Raw genomic sequence first — 17,336 nt, forward strand, 5'->3', positions numbered from 1 at the left:
ATCTGATCCTTCTAACAACCCTACGAGGTTAACTATTACTATCCTCAGTTTACAGACAAAGAACTGAGAGGTCAAGTAACTTTACCCAAGGTCAGAGAGCCAGTAAACGGTGATGCCAGAAGCCACACTTAAGCCAAGTGACACCAGGGCCCACTCTCTTACCTGCTACAGTGAAGTCACCTAGGCAATGCCTATTACTCAGAACTACTTACAAAACAGTAAGTAGACTACTGTGTTTCATTTCTTTCAAGAGAAATTTCTCTCCACGTCCTTTGTCTGTAGGATAGACCCTACACCATCCCCTTCCACCATCACCTTTCTGGCTTCCTCACCTCCACTGCCCGCCTCACACACTGGCTCCAGCCACACAGGCCTCCTTGTGCCTCTCCAGGACGCTGGGAGTGCTCCCACCACAGGGCCTCTGCATGGGCTCGGGCTATGATGATTACAATCACAGCATATATTGTAAATCACGATTCTGCCAAAACTTTAGTTAACACATTCTCTAGACACACTAACAATGCCACTAGCAAGATCCTGTACTGAACTGTACACTAATATTTTGAATGTCATTTATTAATTTTAATCAAAACTACCTCATTTTTCCAGTCTTTTATTGTTCCATGTCACCATGGAAAATTTTTATTTTACAAAATCCTGTAACAACAGCTTTTGCTTACCAATTAGTATGAACAACAGTCATACAGCTATCTTTGCAGTGAAATAAAATAAAGCAATCAAGCCAAGAAAGTGTCACAATAGAACTTGATTACCACCATCCCTCCGTTCAGCCCTAGAACCAGTTTGTGAAATAACTATGGCAACAGCACTTCAAGGCACCAAAATCTCATCGAACTTTTGCTAAGAAACCACTGTTCATCTGTGCAAACACACACAAAAATACATGTCAACAACCACTTATGTAACTTCAATACAATAACCTGGTGATATTTTAAGTTCCTATCACACTAAAAATCCTAAGTAACTGTTAAGCATATATACTGGCATAGACTGTTCAAAGCAGGATGCTGAGAAAGGAAAGATACATTTAACCCATTTACATTTAAAACACAGTTGTCCCCAAATTCAAGATGGAGAAAACTACCACTTTTTTTTTTTTTTTGAGGAAGATTAGCCCTGAGCTAACATCTGCTGCCAATCCTCCTCTTCTTGCTGAGGAAGACTGGCCCTGAGCTAACATCAGTGCCCATCTTCCTCTACTTTATATGTGGGACACCCACCACAGCATGGCTTGCCAAGCGGTGCCATGTCCGCACCCGGGATCCAAACCAGCGAACTGGGGCTGCTGAAGTGGAACGTGCGAACTTAACCTGCGCCACAGGGCCGGCCCCGAAAACTATCACTTTTTATCAAAAAGATTCACCTTGGGATTCTTTTAAATATGAAGCTCCATCTGAGCTAAGCATAAGGGGAAAAAATTTAGCCAAACTCAATTTACTAGCACCTCTAGAAAAATGCCTTAACTATGGCAAACTCTCCTTAAGGGACTGGCACAAGGGCCAGGAGCAAAGGCTTTTGAGTCAGACAGTTTGTTTTCAAACCTTGTTTTCCCACTTACCAACTGGGGACCTCAGCCAAGTTTCTTTACTTCTTGAGCCTCAGTTCTCCATAAAAACAGAGAGACTACCACAAAGCCTATGACACAGTGCCTCAGCACAGAATGACAAGAGACCATTCACCAAGTGCTCACTCTTACTAAACTGAACTGTAGGAAGTTAAATAGCTGCAAAACTTTATGGCTGTACTTAATACTGTAGCCTTTAGAAGAGTTATCCATATAGACTATTTTTAAGTTCAATAAAACTCTAACAATAAAAGGTTTTATATACACATCTTTGTATGATCGAGGCTTTGCTTTTCCTTTTATGAATTTCTGGGCAGTCCAAAGACTAGAAATAGTTTTATTATTTTAAATGGTAATATTATGTTTGTAATTTTTGTTTTAAAGAAATTAGAGTTTAAAAGAAACACTCTTGTCCAGTCTTGTGTTTTGTTTACTGAATTAGGCTGTAAATTCAAGTCTATCAAGTGACTTAATTATTAATGAACCATAACAGTGAACATCTCCTGGGCTCTTCCTATCTGCTCTATCCAAAGACACCTGGGAAGTGAACAAACTGAGTAAAAGGCTGCCGAGACAAGCGCCAGGCTGCCTCAACCCTTGAGGCAGCCCATATGAATCTTACTGACCTTCATGAAAGTATCTGCTATATATCAACTACTGGACCAACCATAAACACTTGGAAATCACCAGGTCCAACTCATCTTAGTGATGAGAAACTAAAGCCCAAAGAGATTAAGGCCAAGGGTCACATAGTCACTAACAAGTAGAGACTAGAACTTAAGTCTCCCTACTTCCAAGTTGTTGTTGTATCAATTATGCAACAGCTGATGGTTTAAAGAGAGAAAGATCTATTCCAGTACTCAAAATGTTTCTACGTAGTTAGAAGGAAGCGAATACCTGAAATAAGTGAATATTTCTTTAATGAGAGCTAAACATTAAGCACAAATTAATGTAACCCAGAGCCTACAGTGAATATGCCAAAAGGGCTCTTAGGACAGAAATGAGTGGAATCAGCTAGTCACACTGCTAACATTACCAAAACACTATCACCAGGGTGCCTTCCTTATGAATAAAACACACTTCAGAACCATAGAACTTCCTTTGCTCAAGTCAACATCCCTCTGAAAGAGAAAAAAGTATCTTAGCGCCATTCACCAGATGTATTTCATCTATGCACAAAAAGTTTTACCAGCTGCAAAATGTTCACTCTCTTTCAAAAAGAATGATGCTCGGAGCTGGCCCAGTGGTGCAGTGGTTAAGTTGGAGTGCTCCACTTCAGTGGCCTGGGGCTCGAAGGTTCGGATCCCAGGTGCAGACCTAGCACCACTCATCAAGCCACACTGTGGGAGCATCCCACACAAAATAGAGGCAGATGGGCACAGATGTTAACTCAGCGACAATCTTCCTCAAGCAAAAACAGGAAGATTGGCAACAGATGTTAGCTCAGGGCCAATCTTCCTCTCACACACACAAAAAAGAATGATGCTGGCTAATGATCAAGGCAGTTTTCATCCTTTTCATGCTCTGAATCAGGATATTTTTACTAAAAATCTTATTTCTATCAAAGTTGTTCAGGTATGCCCTACATGCTTTTAGGTCCAGATCTTAGGGAAAAGTCAAGGAGTAATCTTTAAAGTATAGCCAGTTTTTTCCTTGGGAAAACATTTTTAAAATGTCATCCACTGAGAAAAAGGTGAATGGCTACAGATACTAGAATGCAGCACTATTTTAATAAGGGAAAATTCCAAAATATAACTGTTTAAAAGTGGATAGTCATGGAATTTTGCGTAACAGGCAAATTGAAGACTTCTCCAAAGACTTTATCTTGCCCGATGAGAACATGGCCAGATACTCTCCCATCTATTCCCTACAGCTGAGACAGTGGGCGCTGCAGTAAACCATTTAATCAATTAACAGTTACCACGGACACTGCACACTAACTGCCAACTCTCAAAGAAATAAAGTATACTCTAAACCTGTGTTGTCCAATATGGTGGCCACTAACCACACGTAGCTACTGAGCACTGCAACTGTGCTAGTCTGAAGTGCACCACAAACGTAAGACTTCACTGGATTCACCCTGGATTTCAATGACTTAGTACAAAAACACATTCAAAATAACACATTAGTAAATTTTTCATATAGATCACATGTTAAAATAATATTTTTGATATACTGAGTTAATAAAAGATATTAAAGATAATTCCACTTTTTTTAATGTAGCTACTAGAAAACTTAAAATGCCATTTGTGGCTCACATTACATTCCTATTGGACAGTGCTGCTCTGTACAAAATATGCAAAATACGATCCAATCTTCCTTCGATGATTCATCATAAGAATGAACACCAAATATACAATTAAGTAAGAAAAATCTTATTTATATGTTGGATATATAGTTTAAGATAGCATCAAGAACGGCACATTCTTAAAACTTCTCTTAGTTTACAGCCAACTCAAACTGCATTAGAGAAAGGACTGAATCCTACAAGTAGTATTTTGACGGATCAAGAAGGAAATACCATAGTAAAGGCCACAAAAGAGAGACTAAGAGAAATACCATCTGTTTCTAGAAGGCATTTTAAAACAAAAGCAGAGTGTTTTAAATCATTAATCTGTTTTTTAAAAAACAATATTGGATTATTTTGAGTATCAGGAAGAAAATTCCCAGTGGCCAGCTAAACAAACCTCTTAACAAGGAAACCTGGTAAGAAACTCTAACTATGTGGAATAGAGGTAAAATGTCTGAATGTACCATATGTAAAATGGAAGCCGAGTTTCTTAACAGAGTATTTATAATTGAACATTACACCATGACGAAACCAAAGTTTTGCAGACATCCTTCAATATTACTATAGTACAATGCAACGATCAACTATTACAGGATTTAACGAAAACTGCTTTCAAAATTCCAAACCACTATACTGCCCTTTCCAAATCTAGCCAGGCAGAATTAGGGAGGGAACAGTTTCCAAAGGCATTATCTTGCAGAGGTTAAAATTAGAAATTGACAATTCAGAGCCACATTAACAACAACAGATATTTGCATGGCATTCTGTTTGACAGGCACTTGTGGACACATCATCCTCTCCGATCCTCAGCACGGCCTTCAGACTGGGATGTTTTTATCCCTAATTCAGAGGTAACTCCAGGCTCGGAGACCTTGATTTGTTCAAGGTCACATCGCTGAAAAGCAGCAGAACCAGTACTGGAGTCCGGATCTTCTGATGCTCATCCAATTCTCCTTCCATTACAAAACAGTCATTCATTTAAAACCAAGCATTTAGAAACCCAGCAGGCCCTGCAGCCAAAGAAGGATCTAAGGATCAAGTAGGTCAAACCTTAAGACTTTGCAAACACGAAGTGTTGGAATCAGTTCAAAAAGGGGAGAAGAGACTATCAAGAGACAGGAAATGACTTGAAAGATCAGGAAAAAAAAATTCTAATCTAAACGTCCTTGGGGGCAGCATAGCAGAATAACAGTATTCGGGTAGAAGATGCAGAGAAACGACACTTTCCTTCTGAAATGTGATTTTCACTGCAGAAATTGTAGATTAAAAGACTGATTTCGTCGTTACTTCACTATAAATGTGTTTGAGAATTGTACTTATTATATAGACATTCGGAAAACCAATATACCCAACTGGGTACCACCAGTCCTACGTTTTTTCATAAGTCCTGACATTTACGTGACAAAAAGCCAGATTAGAAAAATTATAATCCAGCACCCACTGCTCTTTAGATCACAGGTGAAGGAACAGGTCGGGTAGGAGGATGGCAAATCTAACGACCAGCGCCTTCTCTCTAGTAGAAGGCATCCTTGAGGGCAGGACAAAGGCGGCGCCACCACAAACGAACCTCGTTCAACCTTCACAACACAGTGACAACAGGCCAATTACAGCGAAAAGTACAAATATCGAAGGCACGGTAACAGGGAATTCCTAAAATGGCCCTGAACCCGTCCCCTAAGTAAATTCCTAAATACAACAGGATTTCAGCATCAGGGAAGGACTACGGAGAAACGTGGGTGTGCAGCGTGGGAACCGCACGGGGGTGCCCACGCCGCCGGCTCCGCAGGCGACCCCGGCACGGTGCAGGCGGGGTCACCGAGGCGCCGCGAGACCCCGAAACCGGGCGAGCGCCCCCCGCCTGACCACCCGGCAGAGCCCACGGAAAAGCCACTCCAGTTCCATCTCCCGCCTCCCTCCCTCCCTCCCGGGCAGCCGGCAGGGGGGCTCGCAGGAAGGGCCGCGCCGGGGACGGGGGCGGGGGGCGCCGGACAGGGGTTCCCCGCGGCGCAGGGGGGGCTAGCCCGGACCCCAACCCTCGGCTCGGACCCGGACCCCCAGAGCCCAGTCCGGCCGCGCTGACAGCCCGGCGCCGCCCCCACCTGCCGGCCAGCCCAGGGGGCGCCGGGGCCGGGCGCGCCCGCCAGGCCACTTCCTTCCCCGCCCGCCTGCCCGCCCGGCCGGCCTCGCGCGAGCCCCGGGGGCGGGGAGCCGCGGGAGGAAGGAGGCTTGGCCGGCCGCCCACGGAGGAAGCCGCCGCCGCCGCCCGCACCCACCGGCATCATCGCGGCGCGGGTCCGCGGCGCCCTCGCCGCCTGACAGGACGCGCTGCGCCGCGCCGCGCCCGCCGCTCCGGCCGCCCTCACAGGCCGCGCGCTCGCCGCCGCGCTCCCCGGCCCTCGGCAGCGACGCGGCGGCTGCGGCGGGATGCGGAGCCTGGCGGGCTCGGTCGCGGCCGCCGCCGCGCTGCGTCGCTATCCCGGGACCGGCCGCAGCCGCCGCCTCCGCCCGACCGCCGCTCGCCGCCCGCCCGCGGGCTCGCTCCTCAGCCCCCGCAGGCCCCGCCCCCAGCGCGTCGCCCCCCACGGAGTCATCCGTCCCCTCCGATTGGCCCGGCGAGGGCGGGGGCGGGTCCAGGGGGGCGTGGCTTTTAGGCCCCGCCCGCCATCCCTCCCTCTCGGCGGCGGCCAGGTGCGAGCGCGCCCGTGCGCGTCCGCGCTCCCGCAGCGGGTGGGGGAGGGGCGGGCCGCTGCGGACGGTCGGCCGCTCGGCGGCTGCCCCGCCCCGTGGATCGTCCTGTGGGCTCATGGCCGCGCCGGACCGAGAGCCCGGACTCTCGGAGACCTTGTGCATGGGAAAAAGGAGGCCCAAAGAGGGAAGGGCCAGCCCGGTGCCACCCCGATTCACGCCAGCCGAGACTCGAACCCGGGCTCCAGGAGGCCGCCGGGGGCGGGGCGCATTCGCAGCGGCGGCGCGCGCGCCCGCGTCTGACCGCGGCCTGACCCCGGCTCCTGGAGCGCCGCGAGGCTGCTGCAGAGGGGCCGGGTCGGAGGGCAGTGGGTGCGCCCTAAACCATCCTCGTGACCCGGCCTCTCATTGCTCAGGATGAACCCACGAACCGGCCCGGGTCTCCGGCCCTGGGCAGCCGATCGCCCCTCCATTCCGCGTCTCTGCGGCTCTGGGTGCCCTGCTCCCTTGGCCAGCCGGCTTTCCAGGGCACGTATCCGCTTGCGAGCCTTCGCCCTTCTCAGGCTGTGCCACTGGCCTAGAACGCCTTGCCCACCTGTGCCAGCATGCTTCGCTGCTCGAACGTCTCAGGACAGGGCACAGTCCTCATCTCTAGGGTCCGGTCTCCTTGTCTCCCGTGACACCCCACTCCTTCTGGCCTGAGCACCTGAGTGACAGAGACCTGTGCGGGACCATCCTTGTATCCAAAGCCCAGCGCAGGACACGGAGCAGACCCTAGTAAAGGCTGCCAAACGGGTAGGCATCCTTTCTGTGCCCTCCACACTGTGCCATTCACTTGAACCCTGACAGGTGAGACTGTGACAGATGTACTCCACAGGCAGCCCTGAAACTTCCACGAGCATCCAGAACACGGAGGTCTGTTTATGGCCCCAAACACCAAAGGCCATAAACCACTTTGGGAAGGGCCTAGCTCCTTGGAGATGGCAGCAGGTGGTGATCAGCGTCCTTCTGTAGCCTGTCTGGTCCTCTGAGAGGCTCAAGGCTGCTGGGTGGGGCTGGGAGGCAAAGAGGGAGGAGGAGGGCGGGGAGTAACCACCATCCTCTTCATAGAGAGCCACCCCTCTTCTTCAGAGGCCACGAGGGTTCGTGGTTGAGAGCATAGACTTTCCAGTTAGACAGAGTGCCTCTGCCACACCCTTGCTGTATGGTCTTAGACAAGCTACATTTCTCTGTATCTCAATTTGCCCATCTCTGTAATGGGAGATTATAGAAGTGATAGCGCCTGCCTCATGGGATTTGGGGAGGTTCAGACATGTGGGAAAAGCTTCTAGCACAGTTTGTGGCACTGTGGTAGCTATGCCATAAATAGTAGTTTTCTGTAGTTTTGCTATCATTAGCAAGCAGGCTTAGTGTACAAATGTCCCTGGGAGAAGGATCACCCAGGGATTTTTAAACTTAAACACACTGGGCATTAATGGCTAATGACATGTCTCTTCTGAGAGCAGGGTTTGGAGAGAAGAGGAAGCTCTAAGTAATGGGAGATCCTAAGCTGGAAATCATATTCCTGGTTCAAATTCCAGCCCTGCTTCAGACTCCCTGTGTAGCCCTAGGCAATTTGCACCCCTTCTCTGGGTCTCAGTTTCTCCATCTGTAATTGGAAAAGGGTTAGATTCTGTGATCTCTGAGGGCCTTCCAGCTCTGACATGCTAATATTCATAAGTCATAAAGGGGTTGGTGCTGGCCCACTAAGCCAGGCAAGGAACAGGCTTTGTCAGGGCACTGCAGAGAAGTGCCACCTGGGGTGAGGTGGTCAAAATGAGCCCATTCCCCAGAAGGGGAACCTTAGCCATTGGGTCCACTATTCCCTGCAGGAACCTGTGGGCACAGACAACGGCAGGCTACCCCACTCTCACACCACGGCCCCCTCTGTCCTCCAGGTAGGCATCCATCTGAGACCAGGCTGGCCAGCGGCCTCCCGCAGAGGCTCTCCAGTTCATCTTCCTCCTCCTCTCCATCCTGCTGCAACTGCCAAGCATCAGACCCCTCACCTGGCATCTAGACCAAGGGTGTTCCGAATTGGCCTCCCTGCTCTAACCTCCACACCCAAACCATCCCACATGCACACATAATTAGGTCACATATACACACCCCTGCCCTGCAGAGTCCTCTGTGTCTCCCCAGCACCCAGACCAAGGTTCACCAGCGGCCCTTCAAGAATCACCATTCATGGTGGGATAAGGACTGTAGAGTGATGTAGGAAGATGTCCAGATGGTTCAGAGATGCACATTAGCATATGTAAGTGCTCTGGAATTTGCTTTAAAACAGTTCAGCAAAAGGGAGAGCAAGCGAGGCAAGGAGGGACAGCTGAAGCATAGGCGGCAAACTCTTGATAATTGGTGAATATGGGTGATGGGTACATGGAGTGCATTGTATTTTCCTCTTTGCTTTGTATGTTTGAACTATTTTATATTAAAAATGAATGTGGGGACCGGCCCGGTGGCGCAGTGGTTAAGTGCGCACGTTGCACTTCTCAGTGACCTGTGGTTCGCTGGTTCGGATCCCGGGTGTGGACATGGCACTGTTTGGCAAGCCATGCTGTGGTAGGCATCCCACATATGAAAGTGGAGGAGGATGCGCATGGATGTTAGCTCAGGGCCAGTCTTCCTCAGCAAAAAGAGGAGGACTGGCAGTAGTTAGCTCAGGGCTAATCTTCCTCAAAAAAAAAAAAAAAAAAAGAATGGGGCCGGGCCCCGTGGCGGAGTGGTTAAGTTCACACTCCGCTTCAGCAGCCCAGGGTTTCACTGGTTTGGATCCTGGGCGCGGACATGGCACCGCTCATCAGGCCACGCTGAGGCAGCATCCCACATGCCACAACTAGAAGGACCCACAACTAAAAATACACAACTATGTACTGGGGGGCTTTGGGGAGAAAAAGGAAAAATAAAATGTTTAAAAAGAATGACTACATGCTTTTTAAAGCAAATATAAAGGCCATTTGGGGAGGAAATCAGTATAGATTCATATTTGCATAAAGGAATTCTTGAAGGATCCGTAGACAGTACTAAAGCAATGACTAGGTGGGGATGGAAACTGGAGAGATAAGGGATGGAAATGGGAGTGAGACTTTTCACTATTACTGTTTAAAAATAAACTTTGTTTTTAGAACAATTTTAGATTTACAGAAAAATTTGAAAGATAATATAGAGTTCTCATATTACTCGCACCCCCCTACCCTGTTTCCCCAGTTAACATCTCACATTAGTATGGCACATTTGTTACCACCAATGAACCAATGTCGATTCATTGTTAGAAACTAAAGTCTATGCTTTGTTCAGACTTCCTTAGTTTTACCTGATGCCCTTTGTCCCAGGATCCCATCCAGGACACATGGCATTTAGTCATCACGTCTCCTTAGGCTCCTCTCAGCTGTGCCAGTTTCCCAAACTTTGCTTGTTTTTTATGACCTCGACGGTTTTGGGGAGCACTGGACAGGTGTCTTTTAGAATGTCCCTCACTTGAGATTTATCTGATGTTTTTCTCATGATTAGACTGAGGTTATGGGTTTTTTGGAGGAAGACCACAGAGGTAAAATGCCATTTCCATCATTACATATCAAGGACACATGATGTGTCACTGCTGATGTTAACCTTTATCACCTGGTCATTGTTACTTTTTGCATTTGATTTTTGAACCAGGTGAATATATTACTATTTAAAATTAAAATTTTAAAAACTTAAGACCTGTATTAGTTTGCTAAGGCTGCCATAACAAAAGATCACAGATGGGGAGGCTTAAACAACAGAAATCTATTTTCTCACAGTTGGAGGCCGGAAGTCCCAGATCAAGGTGCTGGCAGGGTTGCTTTCTCCTGAGGCTGCCCTCCTTGGCTCGCAGACGGCTGTCTTCTCCCTGTGTCTTCACATGGTCTTTTCCCTTTGTGTGTGTATCCCTGGTGTCCCTCTCTGTTTATAAGGACACGAGTCACACTGGATTAGGGCTCACCTGGATGACCTCTGTTCGACCTGCATTACCTCTGTAAAGGCTCTATCTCCACACACACGATCACATTCGGAGGTGTACTAGGGGCTAGGACTTTAACATGAATCTTATGGGGACACAATTCAGTCCACAACAAGACCCTTCATAGCACGGCCCTCATCTACCTTTTCAAGTTAATCTCCCATGCCCCAGCACCCCCCACCTAGATCTTGCACCGCAGCTATCCCAGACCCTGGCCCTTCCCCGCTCCGGGTCCTAGTTCATTCGCTTCCCTACACCTGCAAAAGCACTCTGTCAACTTCCTCAAGAAGTGCTACCCTGTTCTTGTCACAATTCAAATTCTTCCTCTTCCTCAAGGTTTCCCAGATCCCCCAGGAGAACTCATCTCTACCTCCTTCTCCCAGACTGCTGAGTCCTGGGTCACTTGTCACAACCTAACACCTTAGAGCTGGTAACACACCTGTCTCTCCCAGAGTGAGCTCATTCAGTTAACAAGCATCAGTTGGGTTTCTCTCATGTGCCCGGCACTGGTCCAGACCCTGGTGACACACAAGGTCCTTGTCCTCACAGACCCTCTATGCTGGTTGGGCAGAACATGATAAACAAGACCATCAGCAAATAAAATAACTTCAAATACAAGTAAGTGTATTAAAAAAACAATAAAGCCAGATAACATGACACAAACAGCTGCTTTTGCCAGGAGAAGGTAACATTTAAGTTGGGACCTGAATACTGAGGAGGCAGCCTTTCGGGGCTCCTGGAGAGGAGAGTGAAAAGGAGGAGGAAGAGCACTGAGAAGGGAAGGAGCTGGAAGAATTTATGGCGGCTCTGGGGCGGTGCTGGAGGGCTCAATGGGCAGCACTGGGGGAAAGCGGAAGGAGGTGAGGTCAGGTTTGGGTTTGTGGGCCATGGTATGGATTTTATTCTAGTGATTTTCCAGGGAAGGAGAGAGATCTGATTTATGTTTTCCAATGCCCAGTGGCCACCATGGGGAGGCTGGCTGGTATGTGGCAAGAGTGGAGGACGGAGGCCCCGTAGGAAGACTAAGGTGGAGGAGGTGGATGTGGGAAGGGGTTCCATTTGAGACGTGCTTTGAAGGGTGAGACTTGGGGAGGACATAAAGGAAGGAGCCAGGACGGCCCCCCAGGCTTCTGCCCAGTGCTGGGGGCTGTGGTGCAGACCAGGCTGCCTTGGTCACAGAGCCCCCTGAATGCCCAGCAAGCAGGCTCTGGAAGGTCCAGCGTGGATGTCCTGCTTTGCCATGCCATTCCTGGAGAGGGCTGCATTTCAGGATCCCCCTTCCTTGGTCCAGCTTAAGCCAGCACCCCACCCTGCCATCGGTCCAGCACTCCAGCCAGACACTGGGCATCGCTGGGGCCTCTCCCCCTCTCTGCCCATCACCCCCTAACTGCTTCCTGCCCCACCCCAACCAGAGCCACCCTCACCTCACCAATTTAGCTTCCCTATGGCCAGAGGGTGTTTCTAAAACGGCAATCAGACCTGCTACTGCCCCAGAGGGACCCTTCAGTGGCTCTCCACAGCCCTCAGGGCGCAGGGCAGTGGGTAGTTAAACCCTTGGAGGCTTGGGCCTCCTGCTCCCCAGCCTCAGGCCCCCCTTCTGCCTGCCAGACAGTCCCCCCCATCTCCACCCGCCCCAGGCCAACTCCTACTGCTCCCACTCCCCCCGCCGGCAGCCCTCCACCCCCACAGTTCCTGTGGCCTCCCCTATCCCCCTCAGTGAGGGGGTGGGTTCAGTGGGGACAGAGGCTCATGCTCCGGGAAACCGCAGTTCCCGGGAAACCTGTTTCCACAAGTGTTGGCTGTGAACCAGTCGTGGTTCCATTCCCTCCTCTGGGGCATTAAGTAATACTGATGTCGTCAAGGTTAGAAAAGAAGAACTTGGCACGAACACACTCAGCGATCTGTTTTTCGCGTTTTATTCGGCCGTGCGCGGCCCCGCGGGGCTGTGTCAGCCCGTGGATCCCAGCGCCCGGCACAGAGTCGGCGCCTAATGATGCCCGTGGAGCGCATACTCCGCGGCGCCTAATAATGCTGGTGGAGCGCGTACGCCGCGGCCGCCTCCACCAAGGAAAACACAGCTGAAAACCCAGCCTCTACCGCCCCGGGCCATGGAACACGGCGTTCCTGCCAGGCTTTCACACGCGAGGAGTTTGGGACCTCAGGGCGGGGTCTCGGGAGCCGACCCGCCAGTTCTCCTTCCCACACAGGCCTGTCGCCGCCGCGAGTGCCAAGCTGCGGGGTCCCCACCTGGGGGGCTGTGGCCTATGGGGGAGGGGTCCGCATGCCGAGGACACACCAGCGCTCAGAACACAGGCTCGGTTCATCCCTGCGGGGACCCCGTGAAACAGGTGTTCTCTGAAGCCCAGAGAGGTCTCGCCACTTGCCCGGAGCCACGGAGCGGGGAACCTGCTGTGCCGGAGCCGAGCAGGTGCCGCCTGCTCGGCCAAGGGTGGCGGGTTGTCGTGGGGGCGGGGCTCCCCCTCCTTGAGAGGGTCTGCATGCCTACACACACAGCCCTGGTCCTGTTCTGAGGCCCACAACGTTTTCTCCCCTCCTCCTGGGGTCCGCTGGGGCCCGTGAGGGAAGGAGAGAGGCCTGTGCTGGGCCAGGACGCTCACTGATTCATTCATTCATTGATTCATTCACTTCTGACCTGTACTGTGTCCTTGGTGCGAGACTTGAGGCTTCGAGGTCCCAATCCTTGCCCCAGGGAGCTTGTCTGGGGTCGTGCCATAACACAGTTTAGTCTCTGGTCTTTTGTTCTTCCCCAAGCATCCTACCCTAGGCATCCCCCAACCCCCTGTCCACCCCCCACCCCCACCCCGCCCCGTTGTACTGGGTTTTTCCGAACATCCTTTCCCGTGGCTGCATCAGCTCCTGCCAGGCCGCTTTGCAGGGTCCCCTAACCAGGACTCTCTCCCCGTGCTCTCCGACGTTTCAGGTGCTTCCAGTTTCCACCATTATTCACGATGCTGTCACAGCAGTCAGGGTCCCGTGGGAAAACAGATGGCTTCCGCAAATTAGGGAAATTCCAGGAGGGTTATTTACAAAGGGGGACTGCTTACAGAAGAGGAGGTAAGGGAATCACAGGGACAGCACAGGACTCCAGGACCTGCACAAGGGGACAGTCACCACCCCCGGGACTGGCGGGAAGAGAGGGGAGGGCACCACAAATGATAGAAGAGAGTCACCAAGGAGAGGCCTGACCTTGAGAGCAATAATAACATTCAGTCAAGTGACACAGCCTGTCCAAGGCCCCCACCCGGAGGACTAGGATGGACTCCCTGACCTCCCCCCAGGGTACGCCACTGGGCAAACCCCCTGGGTTTGGAGGGCCAGGAACCTGTGTGTGCCCATGGAGATGGACCTCCCCAGCTGGAGAGCCGAGATTCAAACCCAGTTCTTCTGACTCTTAATCCTGTTCTCCATACACACTTTGCATGGCTTTATGAGCTTAGAATCCATTTTGCAGAAACTAATTGGATATTTTGTAGCAAAAACTTAACAAAAGGTGCTTTCATGTAGTACCTATGAGTTTGGACTGTGGAGCTAGACAACCCGTCATTCAGTTCTGTGTAATTTGCAGCAAGTTTTGAAAACTTTCTATACCTCAGTTTGGTCATCTGTAAAATGGGGATAACAACGCCTACCTGAAGGATTTTTGTCTAGATTACATAAAATGATGGTTGTGGCATGTAGTGAATGCCACAGAGATATTTGCTGTTATCCTGCACTGGGTGAGGCATTGCTGCCAGGCTGGAGGGTCTGGGGTTCTGGAGCCACCGTGCTCATCTGCGGGATCTTCAGCTTTGGGTGCCCAGGCACGCCAGCCTGACCTCGAAACACCCCCACCAGATAAATAGCAGCATCTTCTCCCTCTTGTTCACCCACCTCAGCCTCCTCCACACAGACGTGAACACAGGCTGGAACAGGGTGATCTGTCCTTTTTGCCAACACCAAAGAAGGCAGCTGGCGGCAGGGTTGGCCCTCTTGGTATGTGGAGATAGTGTGACTGATGCTACAGTTTATACCGGGGTGCCTGAGACGATTCTGGACAAGTTCAGGAAACGCCTCCAAGAGAAGCAGGAGGACACCGGACATGCTTCCTAGTGACCCTGAGGGGAATTTGCAGACCCCTTAGCCTGCCTGGCTGAGAAAGGAGGGTGGTGTAGCTGAATGAAGGATGAGGAACACATCAAGGCCATGTGGGAACCTTGCCGGAGAACGTTGGTCTTGAAAGATGGGTCTGGCTGGGTCAGAAGAATTTACACACATACGCACACACACACACACACACACACACACGTTGGTATGGGTTATAGCACAGCCCTCGCTTCTTGTCACCTCCCAAACTGGCTTCTAACGTTCTCTACATGTATCGTAGATTGGAGTCAGAAAGACCTGATTCAAATTCCAGAATGTTCAAAAACCCAAATGTGCAAAGATAGTTCTGTTTAGACAAAATACTTAACTTTCTTTAAAGTTTAAAGTTAATTCTTATTTTTATCAAAATAATCCACGGACTTGATTTTTAACCAGACAAATAGTATGCAAAGGCTTCTGATGAAAAACAGCCTGTGCAGACCGGTCTCTGAATCACATGCCTCAGGGGCAGCCTGTTTCAATTCTTTTATGGATTTTTGTGTGTGTGTTATTTTTGTATTTGTAAATATTATGATTATACTATTATTTCTTGATTTTTCAATTCTAGATATTTTCTACTGGCTCCCCACTCTGGCAGATGAGAATTTAGTAATCTTACGCGACCTCTCCCAACACGTCTTTTCCCTTTTCACAGCCCAGTTTATCATAGTTTTGGTTTAAACATATTCAGGATTCCATTATCGTGCCCGGGTGAGTACTGTTCACCGCAGAGACAAGTTGTGCATGGACTGTTCTGCTCCAACATGCGTTTTATTAATGCAGCTTAGCTCACAGGTGCCTGGTAGGCGGGGGAATGATGTCAATACAACCTGGAGATTGAATTGTTCATGCACAATTTTTCCCAATGTGTTAACATTTTGAAGCCATCAGGGGCCAGCATGCCAGCAATTAAAAAGAGAGGCTTATTGGGGCTGGCCCAGTGGTGCAGCTAAGTGCATACTTTCTGCTTCGGTGGCCCGGGGTTCGCTGGTTCGGATCCCTGGTGTGGACGTGGCACCGCTTGGCAAGCCATGCTGTGGTAGGCGTCCCACATATAAAGTAGAGGAAGATGGGCACGGATGTTAGCTCAAGGCCAGTCTTCCTCAGCAAAAAGAGAAGGATTGGGATGTTAGCTCAGGGCTAATGTTCCTCAAAAAATAAATAAAAAAAAATATGTAAGCTGAAAAAGTCCACAGAGAAGCCTTCCCTTAGGGCAAGAATAGTATAGTGTAGGACCACTGCGCTCTCCTCCATGTTCAGTCTCTGAGGAAGCTGCGTGTGCAGATGAGGAAGCTGTGAAGACGTTCCCTCATGTTAAAACATTTTGGTTTTTGATCAATATAGAAAGCTACCTCTAGATTGTATTTTTCTTGTTGATGAAACTGGTCTCTTTTAGAAGTGAACATCTTTAAGGGTCAGCACCTCCAGGAAGGAAGAAGTCTGAAGGCTTAGCCTGAAAAGGAGGGACCAGCTGTGATTTTAGGTGCTAATGCCAGAGGAAAAATGACTGTGTTCTATCTTTATTAGCATCATTGTTGTTTTTATTAGGGCTCTGGCTACAAAGTTCCAAGATGCAAAACACAAACCTAGTAAAGCATTTGTATCCAGAATACATAAAGAATTCTTATAACTCAAGAATAAGACAAACAGCCCAATAAAAAATGAGCAAAAATTTGAAGAGATGCCAGAGATGCCCTGGCAGAGATATGGATGACATATGAGCACATGGAAAAATCACCATTAGTCAACATCAATGAGATACCGTCACAAACTTGCCGTAAAGGCTAAAAGGAATAAGATTGATGACATCAAGTGCTGGTGAGGAGGGAGAGCACCTGGAACCCTCATACACTGCTGGCGGGAAGGCACAATGGTTCAGCCCTTTTGGAAAACAGTTTGGTATTTTCTTATGACATTGCACGTGTGTGTGTGTGCGCGCGCACACATTTATAGAATATAGAAGCAGTCCCACTTATAGTCATTTACCCTGGAAAATGAAAATATAAGTTCACACAAAGACCTCTATGTGAATGTTCATAGCAGCGTTGGTCATAACAACCCTAACCTGGAAATAACCCACCCTGCATTCAAATGGTAAGTGTCGTACATCTATACAATGGAATATGACCTCAGCAATAAAAGGGAACAAACTAACTGATATACACAGCAAAATGGATACATCTAAAAATAACATTATGCTAGGTGAAAGGATACAAAAGACTACATACTGTATGATTTCACTCATATGACGTTCTGGAATGTCATCTGGACGGAAACTAGATCAGTAGTTGCTGAAGGATGAGGGGAACTGACTGCAATGGGGTATGAGGGAACTTTTTGGGCTGATGGAAATGTCTATATCTTGATAGTGGTGGCTGCACGACTATTTACATTTTTCAAATTATACACTTCAGAAAGAAAAATTTTACTGTATATAAATTATACCTCGATAAACCCAACTTCTTAAAAATGTTCAATAGATTTTGAGTAGTCTGTATCTAACCCTCTTTTCTCTGTAAGCCCTGTTATTTTTAATGAGTGGGTATATAGAAGGCAAGACTTTACAGGAACATATATATTTAATTGTAGCAAAAATATCTCAGTTATGATAA

The 17,336-nt window shown here is 49.0% G+C and overlaps 1 protein-coding gene across 4 annotated transcripts in view; it reads right to left on the minus strand.

Annotated features, from left to right (window-relative positions):
* The window catches only part of PPP1R13B (protein phosphatase 1 regulatory subunit 13B), an 89,668-nt gene extending 83,279 nt beyond the window's left edge, over positions 1–6,389 (minus strand). For 2 of the 4 annotated variants that reach the window (XM_070593386.1, XM_070593382.1), the window contains exon 1: positions 6,149–6,389. In XM_070593386.1, coding sequence (XP_070449487.1) covers positions 6,149–6,157 — 9 coding nt within the window. In that variant the 5' untranslated portion in view covers positions 6,158–6,389. The other 2 variants (XM_070593393.1, XM_070593389.1) reach the window with 2 other exon arrangements.
* Positions 6,390–17,336: the final 10,947 nt, after the last annotated feature.

The sequence above is a fragment of the Equus przewalskii genome, chromosome 25 (assembly GCF_037783145.1).
Source record: "Equus przewalskii isolate Varuska chromosome 25, EquPr2, whole genome shotgun sequence".
NCBI lineage: Eukaryota > Metazoa > Chordata > Mammalia > Perissodactyla > Equidae > Equus > Equus przewalskii.